The sequence below is a fragment of the Anas platyrhynchos genome, chromosome 8, assembly GCF_047663525.1.
Source record: "Anas platyrhynchos isolate ZD024472 breed Pekin duck chromosome 8, IASCAAS_PekinDuck_T2T, whole genome shotgun sequence".
NCBI classification, from domain to species: Eukaryota; Metazoa; Chordata; class Aves; order Anseriformes; family Anatidae; genus Anas; species Anas platyrhynchos.
The window spans coordinates 11319830-11335817 of NC_092594.1; the positions used below are offsets into that span (position 1 = coordinate 11319830).

The 15988-nt window shown below is 33.8% G+C and overlaps 1 protein-coding gene across 5 annotated transcripts in view; it reads right to left on the bottom strand.

Annotated features, from left to right (window-relative positions):
- COL11A1 (collagen type XI alpha 1 chain) overlaps positions 1-15988 on the bottom strand; it is a 142749-nt gene that overhangs the window by 29030 nt on the left and 97731 nt on the right. For all 5 annotated transcript variants that reach the window (XM_072042149.1, XM_072042148.1, XM_072042151.1 and 2 more), the window contains 9 exons: positions 15329-15382; positions 14293-14400; positions 13883-13972; positions 13540-13593; positions 7201-7308; positions 5763-5870; positions 4815-4868; positions 2359-2412; positions 1506-1613 (listed from right to left, as the gene is read on the bottom strand). In XM_072042149.1, the coding sequence (XP_071898250.1) occupies positions 1506-1613; positions 2359-2412; positions 4815-4868; positions 5763-5870; positions 7201-7308; positions 13540-13593; positions 13883-13972; positions 14293-14400; positions 15329-15382 (738 nt within the window). The remainder of the gene's footprint in view (positions 1-1505; positions 1614-2358; positions 2413-4814; positions 4869-5762; positions 5871-7200; positions 7309-13539; positions 13594-13882; positions 13973-14292; positions 14401-15328; positions 15383-15988) is intronic.

The window sequence follows — 15988 nt, forward strand, 5'->3', positions numbered from 1 at the left end:
GAGGTAACTTAGATATGTTAGTAGAGTTTTTCAGATTTTCTTGATTTTCTACTCCTTTTGTCAGAAATACCCTTCTTTAAAAATACTATAAAATATATTTTGAACAGCAAAGAAATTCATAATTAAGGTAATAAATATTCAAAATAACACATTTTCACTTTTATGAACAAAAATACTTTTCCTTAATGACCAATTTAAGTATTATCACTAGAATTTAATTGAAATAAGTGTAATAGAATTACCATGGAATATTATATATAAGAAAGAAAAAATTACTCCTCAATAGTTCATTATTACCATGAGAACTGCATTACTTGATAAAAGAAATTCCTAATTTCTCAGTGATACTTCATACAATTAGCATTTTGGTCCACATACATAAAAGACAATCAGAATCAGAAAAATAATTCCTCTCTTTAAGCTAATTTATTTCTATATTTATGTAGCTTCGTGCTGATTAAACATAAAATGGGAAGGTAAAGTACAGTAGTCTTTCCAGAAACATCACCTGAAACAGTATCCTAAACCTGAGAAAAATAAAAAGGACAATTTCATTCTGTTTAAAATGGTAAAAAACAACAATTCATAAGAAAATTTAGGATTTTTTTTTTCCTGATTGATTATCTCTGAAAATAAAGAAGTTTTCACTTTCAATGGCAACATGAATCTACACAAGACATACATGTCAGTGCAGTAATAAACCATTTACCTTCCGTGGAGGTTTGCAATATTTTATAAACTTCACTAAGTTTTGTGAACCATGTTGTGTAATAGAATTTAAAATAATAATAGGTACAGATTAAGGTTTGGTTTACTGAATGAGGTGAGTCAATTCACACATGGTGGATTAAGAGGAGACGTATTCTTTAATATATTAATCACTATTGCTATCATTTTCCAATTTTCAAAGGAGAGTCCAGTATTATTTATACTACAACTTAAAGCATGAATTAGAAATAGTTTCAAAGTGCTTTCTTCTCCATTGTTTTTGAGAGAAAGAAATGTGAAACTATAGGTATACTGCTAATGATGGCAGCAGTGTATAAACTTCACCGAGTTCTGCTAATGTTTCAGAACACACATGATGGCTGTAATGATATATCATTGAGAAACACATTACATTGCCAAAACCTATTTTGAAAATGCGGCAAATGATTAGGACACATTAAATACTCATCCAGGTTGAATATTTTCTTTAAAATGTGTATCTCCAGTAAAAAAAACCTGCTCTTGATAAACCAGAAATTGTTTGACTCAATAAACAAATGAATTACTGAATGACATTCTAAAGCCTACAGCTGCCAGGAATTCAGTTTCAGAGCATCCTGCCAATCTTCTTCAGCATTAAATCTGTTATTTGTACATGAACTGTATGAATATGGGCTCTTTCAGCTCTTACTAACTGATACTAACTGATGTATTTAATAGAAGACAATACTCATTCAGTTTCTAACACAGAAATAAGGCTTCTTACAGGTGGAGGGTAAAACATTAAATAAATGTACCTGCAATCCAATGGGGCCTGGGGGGCCAGGGAAGCCTCGAGGTCCTTCGTCACCTTTTTGCCCAAACATCCCTTGCTGACCTCTTGGGCCCGGCTCCCCATCACCTCCCTGTTTGGAAAGAGCAAAAAGCAAAAATATCGCAGGTCAGATAACAGAAGAAGCTCTTGTGATACCACTGGCAAAACAACTAAGAGAGGGCTCAGAATCAGCCCTGATATCTTTACAAATATCATACATATCTTTACAAATATCAATATCAATCGAGTACACCAACTTGATTGAATTAAATCTGTTGTATAAACAGAATAGCAGCATATGTCTTGGTTTAATGTAGGTCAAACAATACTACAAGTCTCACAAGAATTTTCCCTGAATACCTCTTCACTTTCACATCTGCATAAACTTTCTAGGTATTGAACACCTACATATTAGTAAAATATGAATAGCACATAGCTCTACCAACATTTATGGCCGAAGAATTCAAAACTTAAAAAAAAAAATCATTTTGGTACTAGGTGTATTTTAAAAAGAGGTGTATTTTAAATGCATTTAGTATCAAACTGATTTTACTATGGACTATTATAAAAAAATCAAACAAATTGGCTGAAAGGATGGGCCCTATTCATTACTTACACAATTTCATTTTTAATAATTCCTTCAAATTATGTCCTGCTGCAAATCAAGTAATAGATATGCAAACTTGTTTATAATAAACAACTGAATGTAAGGACACAGCAGTTAACAGTGATTTGAAGTCTCTTCCAGAGCAAGGAGCACAAATTACCATACGCTTCTCAGAACTTCTAAGGAGAGTTATAGGAATATTGTGGTTTGCTCTGAACAAGCTACTTACAGCTATACCAGGAGCGCCTACAGGACCCTGAAGTCCTGGTGGTCCTGGAGGGCCCTGCAACAACAAAAGGAAAAGTTAGTAATTATGGCGTCTGGAATGAGATTAATAGCAAATCAATTTGCATGATCAAACACTATTAAATGCTTCTACATTTCTCCATAGAGAATGTAGTATATTCACAATTTTTTTTTCCCTTCAGTACAAACAAGCATTGTTTATTTAGCTCTCAAAGGCTCAGATTTTTGTGTCTATAATAAACTTTAAACTGACATTTATTGTAAGCACTTACAATGTTTCAGAATATTTAAAATAGACTCTATGCAAAATTGAACGAAGATGAAAACTATTTTTTCAAAATTAGAAATATCAGACCTTTCAATGAGATTTCTGGAGAAAACACCAACATTTAAAGTATTACCTAATGATTCTCCTTTAAATAAAATACTTATTGTCTGGATTAGATTTATGAAATCATAATTTATTTATTTATTTATTTATTTATTTATTTATTTATTTATTTATTTATTTTGTGGCAGCACAAAGTTTATTTTGACACCTATGAGGCATGAGAAAAATCTAACATGTGAATGCCAAGTTCTTGAGCACTGGGATCCACATTCTCTTTTATATTAAATCCTTTTTTCATGAGAAGGAAAAATATCTCTGAGAAGAACGTAATCTTTTTCAGTCAGGGAGATTAGGAAAAGGGACTTCAAAGTCCATTTCTTTTTTGGAGTTCTATGCATATTTTAGAACATCTTATTTTCTAGGGAGTTGGAAATTTCAATATATGTATTCCTACTCTTTTATTCTGAGCTCCTTTTTTTCCTTTCATTTCAATTGTTCTTAACATATATATTACATACGTCATGGCAAAAGGAGAAACAAAGCTTTTTAGCCTGTATTGTGACATATCTAAATTAAAGAACTCCTAGGAATGCTCCTATAGACTGGGAGGGTTACCATGAGGAAGGGAATTAACATGCACAAATTTTAAAATATTGGAATGCCCTTATTCTACACACTGCAAGATGCTTCTACCTCTTCCTTCATTTTATAGGGCCCAGAACAAGACATACAAAATGTTAACCTCATTTGATACTCATTTTGATGCAAAATATTGTTTGAAAGGTACTTTAATACTGATTAATGAAAAGTTATTTGGACACATGCTCAGACTCTCTTTTCCACTGCTCTCGTGGGCAAAAGGAGAGAGACTGATCAGAACTGCAAGAGATTATGCAAGACTAATTTCAACATGAAGCAGGATTTGTTCAATGATTTGGTTACATGTATGTTTCTTGGAGAAATGGGTTTTATAATAGAACTGCTCTCTCATTCATATGTATATTACAGGGTCTTGCAAATAGTTTATTATTAACACTTGTGCTTTAATCACAATAGGGTTGTGAATAGTATGTATTTTCAGCCCTGAAAACTGCAGAAGCAAGTCTTTCTCACATAAATAGTTGAAAAAGACAAGCCTATCTTTAAAAACAAACAAAAAAATCTTGTAATTTTTCAGCACATTCTGTCTCCACATTTTTTTCTACAAAATTATCATAAAAACGTAAAATGCTTAAATGTGTATGCATAGTCCCACAAAACATCATCTAATTCTGTGGAAGCCATAAATTTTCTGCAAATTTTAGAAGCAATCTACTTTTATGATGCTCTATATGTAGTTAGTCATAATAAGCTCAGTGCTTTCAAGATAGTAAATATGCTTAGCTAAGAATACCCCTGTGTTGACTTCTGAGTTTTGATAACCGTGAATGTTGGTGAAAAATATTATAAAACTGAATTTTTGGATAAGAAACAAAACAAAACAAAATCTAATTTGATTATTTCTTGCTTCAAATTTTAAAGTAGGAATAAGCTTGGAAGAGGAAGTGCTGTAGAAATAATTAGTCCCAGGTTTACTGATGGGCCTAGTGATAGTGTTAGAAAACTTGTATAAGCCATTTCTTGTGAGGTCTTAGCTGTTCTGAAATGTTGAAACCAGTTAAGTTCACTCTCCAATAATTAGGTATTTTAAAAATAATTTTAAGCTGTATTAATAGATTTCTCTACTAAGTCTTCATCATTATGGCTAAGAAGCTAAAGTTGGGTGTGTCACATAATCCAGAGAGTCAGCTTAAACACAGTAAGACAATGTATACTCTTGGCCTCTCCAAGTTCAAATGCAAAATGGATAAATTAAAATGATATAGGAAGGGTGCTTTGGAATGTAGTTTAACCCATTTACTTTTTAATGATTCTGTAGGCTCAAGGAACATGATAAATACTAAACATTTGCATTTATATTTAGTATTTCTAATACTCTATTAAAACTCAACATTATTTTGAAGAAGCATTTTAAAATATGCCTTTGTTCCTATTTATTGAGGTAGCAAAACTATATGAATACCTTTTATTTATGAAAAACAGAATGGACAAAGGATTGTGCTACTCACGTTTTCTCCCTTGTCACCTTTACTACCTTTTTGACCCGGTTCACCAATTTCACCCTGTAATTGAAAGTTAAAGGTTAGTTTTTGTTTAGAATGGCCTCCTTCACATATAGCTGACATCAAAATCACCATATCTTTAAATGTTCCATTTGATATGATTACTCTGTGTTGTATGCTTCAGTTTCAAGTGTCAAGGCCTAAAGGGGACAATTCTGCACCATTCAACAGTATATCATATTAATCCAGATATTAACTGTTATACTGCAAAGGCCCACAAGATGTAGCTTTGAAGTATAGTGACTTCAAAGTCACTATACTTCAAAGTATAGTGACAGAAAATTCTGTGGAACAAATAACACTATAGCATTATAAAAACAAACCTCAAAGTCCTTACACTATACATGTATATAGTTAATATACACTATATTAACTAACAGAACAGTGCTGGATCAAACAAACATGCAAGATAATCCTGAAAGGTGCTGTGTCCTGAATTCTGCCAGAAGTTAACAGAATATCTCTGCTGCAAGTACATTTTTCTAACAGTCTCAACCTATTACAAATGGTTCTAAATCACCATCCATTATTGAGAATATTTAATCTTACTCATTCCATAGACCAGATTTCTAAAATAGGCAAAAATGAATTTTGATATCATGTGACTTGAATTATTTTGCCACACTTTAATCCTTGTTCCTTTTCCAGGATAAATATTATTTTTCTATCTCTTGAACACAAATCCCAGTCTGGTGAGGCATCTGTCACTCAGACATCCGATAACAGAAGGCTGTGGTTTGTTTGTTTGTTTTTTAATTTGCAGTGTATTGGGGGAGTCTTAGGGGCACGAATGAGTTGTTTAGTTGCTATATTTATTGTGAGGAGACCTGAAACCAGAAAACTGCACTTACAAACATTCTCACAGGTATATTAATGCTAGTTATAATGATTCACCTTGTCACCATCTTCACCGGGAGAACCACTTGGACCAGCAGGACCAGGAAGCCCTACAGGACCTTGTACTCCATCACGTCCAGCTGGACCTTGAGGACCTTTTTCACCCTGGTTTTGAAGAAAAGGAACTGATCCACATTATCACAGGAGACGAACAAAGCTTGCACTGCAGTGAGTCACGTTAGCAATATGTAAATACAGTCCAACCCCACCCAAAAGATGCTCCAAGATAACACCATATCCTCTATTCAAGTAGAAGCAGCAGTGAATTCAATGCCTGTGTTCTCCTGTCTCTCACACCTTCTAGAAAATGAGTTTACTAATATTCACAGTCATCAAAAAACACAACAAATACAGAGGTCATCTCTGTAATACGAGTCTTTAAAATGAACATATAAGCTTAGAAATGCTGCTGTAACGACGAGATTACTAAATGGGTAAATTATTTCCAAATTAAAATTTAAAGGCATCATAACTCTGACATACGAGTGAATGCAGGTTCACAGCTGTGATACAGATACATATTTTCTTAAACCTGATTTCCTCAAAAATATGTTTTGTGAGGAATTTCAAGTAACAAAAGCCTCTGCTCTCAACAATTACTGGCATTATGTCCTTTTATTTTATTTATTTTTATTTTTTTATTTTTTTACTGCTGATTATTTTGCCTTTTCTTTGCTGTGTAAAATGCAGAGTCCAAAAACATGATTTCAGTTTAGGAAAGCATGTTTTGATGTTCCAATAACTGAACTTAGAAATACTAAGGAAAATGATATTACCTAAACATCCATAAAACTGACTTTGTAAATATATCAAATTATCTGAATATTTCTCTAAGCTATGTAAAACTCATTTGCATATAAGTATCGAACTGAACGTGCACATCATAAAGTTATTATCAGTTGTTTCACATTATCTGAAATGTTCTCAATGTATTCAATGAGAGAAAGGAGGAAGTTCAAAATATTTATAAGGATATTACAAAAGAAACACACTTAGAAATGAAAATGGCAGGATGAAATGACTGTAGTGTTTCAATAATGAGTACAACAAAACATTTTAAAAATCAACAGGTAGGAAACTGTAAATGGTAGAGAATGTATCAGAAAATTATGCTAAACAATAATGGTAGCTGAGGACAAATATACTTGTGCTCTACTGCAGAGTGGCTGGATACAAAATCTAAATGTAAGACTGACTTGAGAACCTTTCTTATTATAATCACTTGCTGCTGTGATAATAACAAGTTTAACCCTTCTTGAGTGTTAGAGAGCATCACAATAAATGTTTTAGTATTTAATTAATTTGATACATTTAATAGGCAAATACCATAGTGGGAAAAAGTAATGTAAAATTTAAAAAGTAAAATTGAAAAGTAAAATTTCTGGAATGAAAAGTCTGTGCTATGCCAGTTAAATATGACTCTGTGATTACTTACAGGAGCACCCTTCTCTCCTGCAGGGCCTGGAGGACCCTGAGGTCCAGGACGACCTGGTAGACCAATTGGACCAGCAGTACCTGCTGCTCCACGTTCCCCTGGTGAACCCTGGAAAGGAATAATACAAAAAAAAATAAAAATAAAAAAGTAAGAGAATTCTGATGTATCCCTGATAGCTGTTGACCATAACTCAGGTCAACAATTCACATTTGCCAACAGTGAAGAATACCTGTGCTACTCTGAGATTTCACAGTTGGTAGAAGGGTACACATTCAGCATGTGTACAATTAAAGGCAAAAGTTGAAAGAACTAACCTGAAGTTTGCAGTTGATAGTTCTTCTTCAACACTTTTTTTTTTTTTTTTTTTTTACCTCTTCCTGTATTTGTTCATCATAATAGGAATGTGCTTCAGCCTGTTTTCAAGATCTTTTCTCTCTATGAGTTTCCAAAATACATTAACATACTATCTTGATGAAAGAATACCCACCATATGAAAACACGGAACTAACTAACCTACAACACAACTCTAAATTTTCATCAGGTATTGTACTGTACATAGCTGCATTGATCAATATGTTTCTGCCCTTCAATTCACTTGTGTAAATCTCAAGTATAATGACTAATTTGATGTGTCATACAAAGGAGGCTTGGATGCACTGGTATTTTCAGATAAGCACATATAAATTTTAAAACATAATACTGCAAATGAAAGGAGAAAATAGAAGCATACATAGAAAAAACACTGGAACTCTGTATTCCAAAATTGTGTATTCCACAAAAAACAGCACATACAGAGAGGTAGGAACATGATGGTCTCCTGCATACGGACAACGTATGGAGAACGACAGAGTTTCTTTGTGCTTTTTTAGAACTGGCTAAGAACTCTAACAGGAAATCCAGTTTTGCCAGTCTTGACACTAAGGATGTTGTACATCCTCCTGCTACTGCAATTTCAGTAGCTGTGGCAGCAGGAAAAGAAAGACAGCTGAGTATTCTGTTCCATTATATTTGAGCTATGGGCTAGTCTCGTGGCTACAAGTCTAAACTATGTCACTAGCAGTAACACAGTTAACCTTGAATTTGTGGACCTACTGGAAACTGAGAAACAAAGAGAACGGTCCTATACACTTCTACGTTTTGTTCTTCTCCATGGCGTATTGCTCCTGGACTTATTCCATTATTATAACTTTTACTGGTTACAAGTAAGGTGCTTTTCCCTCTAGGTTACCGTGGCAGAATAGAGTGCTGAATGACTGCTCCAAAGAACAGAATGCTGAATAGTTATGCTGAATGTTTTTTTTTTTTCTTTTCTTTTTTTTCACACAGAATCACAGAATCACAGAATTTCTAGGTTGGAAGAGACCTCAAGATCATCGAGTCCAACCTCTAACCTAACACTAACAGTCCCCACTAAACCATATCCCTAAGCTCTACATCTAAACGTCTTTTGAAGACTTCCAGGGATGGTGACTCCACCACCTCCTTCCAAATTATCTGATTTATCAAATTAGATCTAATTTTGCATTAGTGTTCAAGCAGTATTTATACAAGACTTGGATGATTTTATCCTTCCATGTGGTTTTTTTGAAAGTCTGGGTGGATGCCTAAGTTTGAATCCTATTTCTGTTATTTCACTTCCTACGACTTCAGTGAATTAAAAAAGAACAATTCACAACCCTGCAGCCATACTGCCATGGTCTCTGGTCCTGTCAGATCTCATAAGCTAAACAATTCTAGGTCAGCTCATCAGTAGAATGCAAGAATAGAGGGGAAAAAATAGAAGAGAAAGTAACTCATGGACCTTTCTTACATTAGACAGCAGACACTACCAGTGGTCACAGTTTCTAGTAGCTCTTTCTAATAGGCCAACTTTTCACTTGCATTTTTGCATCACTTTTATTTGCCATACTTAAATTCCACTTGAGGCATGAACAGAAAGTTTGCATTCTGTTTTCAAGGATCCTCTTATTTCTTTGTGAGAATAGCTGCATAGCCTGTGATCAAAGTAAAACATATTAAATTATAGCCACAACTCAGAAAAGCATTTTAGGTTTAGGTCACTTCCACTATGAAATAGTCGTATTATCAAACTCCCTGTTAACCTGTGATCTTTCAGTGCTACTCACATCTTTGCATCTTCTTTTCTCATCTTTTTATCAATTTGTGGCTTTTTTTCTTTTTTCTTTCTTTTTTCTTTTTTTTTTAAAATAAAATCCTCTGAAGAATGGAAGTGAATTAAATGCTTTGTCATGTATTTCTCTTATACAGACGATAAGCTCATTAGTGACTGTGTATATCTCACCTTCTGTGGAGAGATGTAATTATAGATTTGCATACAGTATGTGGACATAACAGTACTATTTACTGATTGTTAACAAAATGCTCAACAAGTGAACATTCCCATGACTGAAAAATTTCATGAGATAGAGGAAGATAGCTCTATGCAGTTCATACTGAAAAATGACTGCTTGACATTCCAAAGATCTTTCTCTCAACAGAATTCATCATTCCATACAGTAGTGTGAGAAGGGAATAAAAAAAACCACAGAGGACAAAGATAGCAGATAAGAGAGAACTGTTAAAAAAATAAACCAAAAACAACAAAACAAAAACAAAAACAAAAAAGAAAAAAATGATCTGGAGTGCATTCATGCACTCTTTTGTCTAAATCCCTCTAAGCACAGTAATTGGCATGCACCGTATTTGGAGCAGCCATTTGTTTGGTATGCTTGCAGATGTACGTGCTAGCCAAATAAATCGTATAATTGACCATATATACTAGTTAGAAGCAATTGATATTGGCAGGGAATTGGAGGAAAATCACTCAGTGGCATGAATTCTCTTCCTCTTATAAATGGCAAATGAAGACTCCATTATAATTAACACTTCTGCGTGTACCCTCTGTTGGCTAAAAATAGATGGGAAAATATTTTAGGACTACTAATGTTCACAGTCTGCTATGAAATGTTGGGAGAAAAAAAAACAAGCTGTTGTGGTTTAATTATGGTGCTTGCAGACGTACAGAAAACTGGTATTAAGGGCATCTCTACATCTTATTCACTGAAAAACAATTTCAAAATAAGAAGTTAGTAATTAAATGAAATAGAAAAAAACACCACTGGACTTCTGGAGTATTTTCAGGTCAGCTTGGTGCTGTTTCTGCCTCAAGAGGCCTGTTTTGCACAACAGTAAACTCAAAGTAAATTTGACAGAAAAAAATATTTTTCCTTCAAGCTCTTTCCACTTTGCCCATATTTCTGCTACAACTATATATAGTTGTTTTTTTCCCTCAAAAACCAACCAACCAACCAACCAAAAAAAAAACAAACAACACTTGCAAATAATTTTGAGCTTCCTACGTGATTCTTTTATGACTATAACTTAGCAGGAAGTGTGGCCCCAAAGGCATGAATTTGTAAAATGAATCAGTTGGTACTGTGCTCCTGATACCCATGCTCTGTGTATTTCTGGAGTAAACTTCACACTGACTCTACTCTGACAGTGAACTCCTATTAGCTGGTGTGTATTACAAGGGCTCCTGGAATTTCTCTTTCAAATTAGTTTCACGTGAAAGAAATACAGTTCATGAGCTCCAAGAGAGCTCCATGATATGAACCAAAACATGGTAAGTAGGAACATTCGCCTCAAAAAGACCTGATGTTCTAAACTAAAACACTAATAGACATACTCTATAGGAAGTAGAAAAATAGGGAACATTTGAATTTATATTCAAACACAGGTATATCAGAATATGGACAGCCATCATGAAACAGAGTAAGTTTTTTTCCTCACAGCCTTTCATGACACATATATATGAGAAACTATGATAGTTCTGACACAGTTACTGTGTGCACATCCTGTCTAGGAAAGTGAAGTGTGCTGAAATGTCAGGTATGCTTGAGCTGTCTGGTTACTGCATGCTCTTAAGAGTTCTAGTTCATTGCACCTGAGCTGACCATCCGCTTGAGAGGTTAGTCCACCCTTAGGGCATCCCTTAACAAAAAATGATAACATGACCTTTAGTTTGAAGACACTATTTTGGTCTATGCTTTCTTGATTTTGTTTCGTCTTTTCTTCTAACAGTTTGGGTTCTTATACAGTGGAGCAGTCATCCCTTTCAACTCTCCCTTTTAGCTTCCATTGCATTCGTAGTTATCTTCTTCTGATGCCTTTTGAGAATGTACATGTACTGCATTGTGTTAAGATCACAAATATATATTGATTTAAATAATAGAAGCTTAAAGGCATAAATAATTCAATAATTCATTTTAAGAATTAAAATTTTAGGAGTTAAAATTAAGAATTAAAGCTTAAACGTGTGCTACAGTAGAATTTTTCCAACAAAGAAATCTAGTGTAACACATCCAGATTCCAATAATATAGAAATAATACAAAAGCAAGAATTCTTATACTGTGTTTTTTTTTTCCTCCCTGTTTAATGCATTCTAATCCCAGTATGAATTGTAAGGGTATCTGAGAGCTTTGTTACTGAAATACATAGAATTTCAGCTCCTCCATTATTTTTTGTCTAATGAATAGCTTTGGTTTTTTTTCCTCCCCACTTCAGTTGCACTGAATGGAAGAGAGAAATGAGTTGACGAGATGGTTGTCAAAATCTACAGTTTGTGTTTGGGGATGAGTGTACCATTTACATCTAGTGCATCCCTGTAGAACTTCCTTGTATGAAAATAACAGAACAGGCAACTTTAAGCAAGTATCTTATTTCAAGTACTTTCAGTGAATGCCTACTACAAATTGTAATGAAAGAGGCAGCATGTATATATATATAGCAGTAGTACAAACATGAAAAAAAAAATCTAAATATAAACAACTATTGAACACAGGATCATCTAGAAAAACAAAACTACTCATGCTACCTAAGAATTATTTACAATTTTTGAGAAATAATTACATATCCCTGCTTTTCTATCATAATCATAAAATGAATACCAACTATAACACAAAAAGTTGGAAAATAGACTTTTATACCTATGTTAACCTTAGGGTGTATAGAACAAATATAACTACATGACAAGTAGTTAAATTCAAAAGATTTTACATAGCATCATTAGCCAAACAAATATAATTTGTAAAAGTTTCACTGAGCCTGTCTCTAGACATGGTCCACACAAGAACATATAGTGAAGACAAAGTCATCAAAGCAATGGATGGTTTTTGGTCATCTTATCTACGGTTATTAATAATTGTATAATGCATCATTAAAAAATGTTTATAATACAGCATTTTTAGTAGGCCATTCTTACATTCTTGCATGATATATTTTCCCATGGTTTTGAATGGGAGATTTACAATTACATATTACTTTTTTCCAAAATAAGATCATTTTTGCCATGTTTAAGAACTTCTCAAAGTTCTTAAGCTTACTCTACTACTACTTCTCCTGTTTTCTACAGAATATAAACTTTAATCTGAAAAATATTTTTTCAATGAAGATGTTGTGGCACAAATAATGGTTTGCAACAATAATGTCTTCAGACTTGTTTTTGTTTTGTTTTGTTTTAAGATAATAACCAAACTAAAAAATGTAGAATAGTTGTGGAAAGAGATAAATTATGTGATGTTTCCTAACTACAAAGAAATTACTGGAGATGAGTATCAATAAAACATTCTGGTATCCTAGTCTAAATAAAAAAAAATATCACGTGTTAAAATGAATCTTACACTCTGTCTGGTGTTTGGCTTAAAAGATTAGATATCATAATAAGGGCACACAAATGGTGATGTAATATTTTTAAAAGCTAGCTTAGGCAATACAGAACACCAGCAGTATGTTTAACTTTATTTGGGTCAACTGTATGAGTAAACTTCACTTATACAAAGGGAGTATAGCATGAGTCTAGTATCTGTATCCAATATCTTTCCTCTACAGAAAATCTCTTACATCCCCACAACTTGTGTTGAGTATGTAAGAGATTGATGTAAGAGAGTGTGTGTGGAGAGTATTGACCAACAAAAGCATTTCATATCTACTGTTAGCAGAGGACTTCAGATATTCACAATCTTCACATTCCTCAAGGTATAGGTTTATTAGTACGAGCAATTAGAGGAAAACAGTTACTGATCACTTTGAATGCCATATATCTGTCTGCTGTTTTACAGACTGTGTTGGTGTAGATGTAGAGTTTGGTGACAGTTTAATGGTGGATTTGACAGTGCTAGGTTAAATGTTGAACTAGATGACCTCAGAGATCTTTTCCAACATAAATGATTCTGTGATTGTACAAATCCATAATGAAAACATCACAACATGTGTAGAAGAAAAAAGGTTACTTTGTGTAATACTGTTTACATTATTATGCAATTGTTATGTTTACTTACAACTGGGCCAGGTGGGCCTTGTGGACCTTCCCCTCCTTTTAGACCAGCTGGACCCTAAACATTAGAAAAATGCTTATTACTCACACTGGAAAATTCAAGAGTTAATTTTGCAACATATGGAATAGGAAAAATGTAAAAATCCAGAGACAAACAGCTGAATAATAACCTTTCTGAATAACCTTTCTGGTTATAAAGCCAATGATATTTAACAAAGTTGGATTCTTGATGTCTTTTTGACTACTGTATTCATTTTTAAACACAGTATAAAGTTCCATGAAATAAGAGGGTTAATACAGTGTTCTCATTTATTTTCAAACTATTTTTCATAGTGCTTATATTATACCTGAGCTCCTGGGAGGCCTCTCTCTCCAGGGAAACCACGAAGACCTGCTGGTCCATCTTTCCCAGGAATACCTTGAGGGCCTGGATCACCCTTGAAAACATTACATTTTGATTAAACAAAAAATGTTTAAAATGTTAATGTTTGTCATTTCCACAGTAAATGTGTGGTATGAATTTGCTTATTTTTTTATTACAATAATGCTAATTATTGGCTCAAAATATTTTTAATTATTTCAGTGGAAGCAGAAACAACTCTAAAATTGGAATCTTTCAGCCTTCAAAATCCTTCTGTGGGAAATGTGTCAATAGTATATCCTGTTTTTATTTTGTGTGTTATACATGACAATTTAACATGAGTCTGTTGGCAATTTATCTGCCCCTTCCAATTTGTTTCCCAAAGCCACATCATACCTTAGCACCTTCTTTTCCTGCAGCACCTGGGAGGCCTTGTTCACCTGGTGGGCCAGGAGGACCTGGATGACCTCTTTCACCGATTGGGCCAGTCTCACCAGTAGGACCCTAAGCACAAAGGTAAAACCCCAGTCATCTCAAGATACTTAATGTCTTTAGGGGGTACAGATTCTTATTATCCAGCTGCTCTGAGTGTATGGTACAAAATATCACCATTGGTTAGCATACATTCCTCACCTTCCCCTCCAGGCAAAGCTGACTTACAAAATATCTTTGTCCTATAAAATAAATCTTGCATTGCATTTTGCCTGCAGACACGTCTGTACAGCTTCCACAGATTGAAAACCTGACCTTGCTCCTTAAGCAATGAAGCTTAAAACACAGTGCATTTCTACATATGGGAGGAGGTTACAAAAAGGACATGTAAGGGAAATCCATCTACTACGTTTGTCTTAAAACACTGTCTGTACTGTTGCTTTTCAGAATAATATGAATTGAAAAGTAAGAGAGTTGAAAGATATCTCTTCAGATTCACTAGCAGAAAATTTTCACTGAGGGAATTACCTAAAAAAAAAGCCCATGCAATCCAAAGTCTGATTTTACTGCAAATAAATGAGATTAAATAAACTAAATTTTAATAGAGAAACTCTCAACAGTCTAAAAATAACTGAAACTTGGCCTCTGACAATACTGCCACATAATGTCTTGTTCTTTCTAAACTATTTCACATTGTTTACTATCTCACTCAGCATTCTTGACTTCTGCAAACCTTCAAATTCATGATTACATGAAGAATGCTCAAAAAAATAATCCAACATTTGCATATTTTGTGGAATCGCTGATGATCACTATGAATAATGCTAAGTAATTAGAAGTTTCTAAAATTGTTATGCATATTTTGTTACCAAAGTTAAGATAACCATTTTTACATTAAAATATCTTTTAATACAACAAAAATAACTGCCTTATGTGCTAGCTATAATATAACCATTCAAAAATGATTTTTTGAAGTTAAGTATGAAATTAAATGACGTACCTGAGGGCCAACAACCCCACCAGGGCCAGGAGGACCAGTTTTTCCTTGAAAACCCTGTAAAATAATCATAAATGCTATGTTACCTAGAACAAGATATAGAAGAGCAAAATTCAGATCTGAGCTGAAGAGGAAAAACAGAGATTCCATGTCAGAGGGTCTTCTCTTCAAGAAATAAAAATTAGATACTTTTTTCTTTTTTTTTTTTTTTCCCCTGTGTATACTTAGAAGTGTAGTATTGATTAATCTTTCCTAGCTCTATCAGTTCCAATCTCTATGAGGAGATTATCACCTGTGTAAAAACAAAGGTGTCATTTGGCTTGTGTTTTTTAGAAATGTTGGGGCCTGCTCAGCATTCCTCAGGGTACAGTCTCACTGACAGGTGCCCAACTCCATCAGATCCAGTTTAGCCTTTTTTTTTTTTTTTTTAATCTTCCTCAAACTGATTCTCTTCTTGCTGCAAGCCAGTTGTTATCATGGTTCAGTTTGGCCTGTAACTGGTTAGGCATTTTTTTTAGGAATTTTCTCTCAGACCTTTGAAATGATCCAGATTAAAAACAAATACAAAATTCCTTTGCTCTAATTACTGAAAATTAAAACTGCTACAGGTTGAATCATTCATGTGTCTGTCATTCCTTTACTTTGTCAAGACTATGTCTGAAG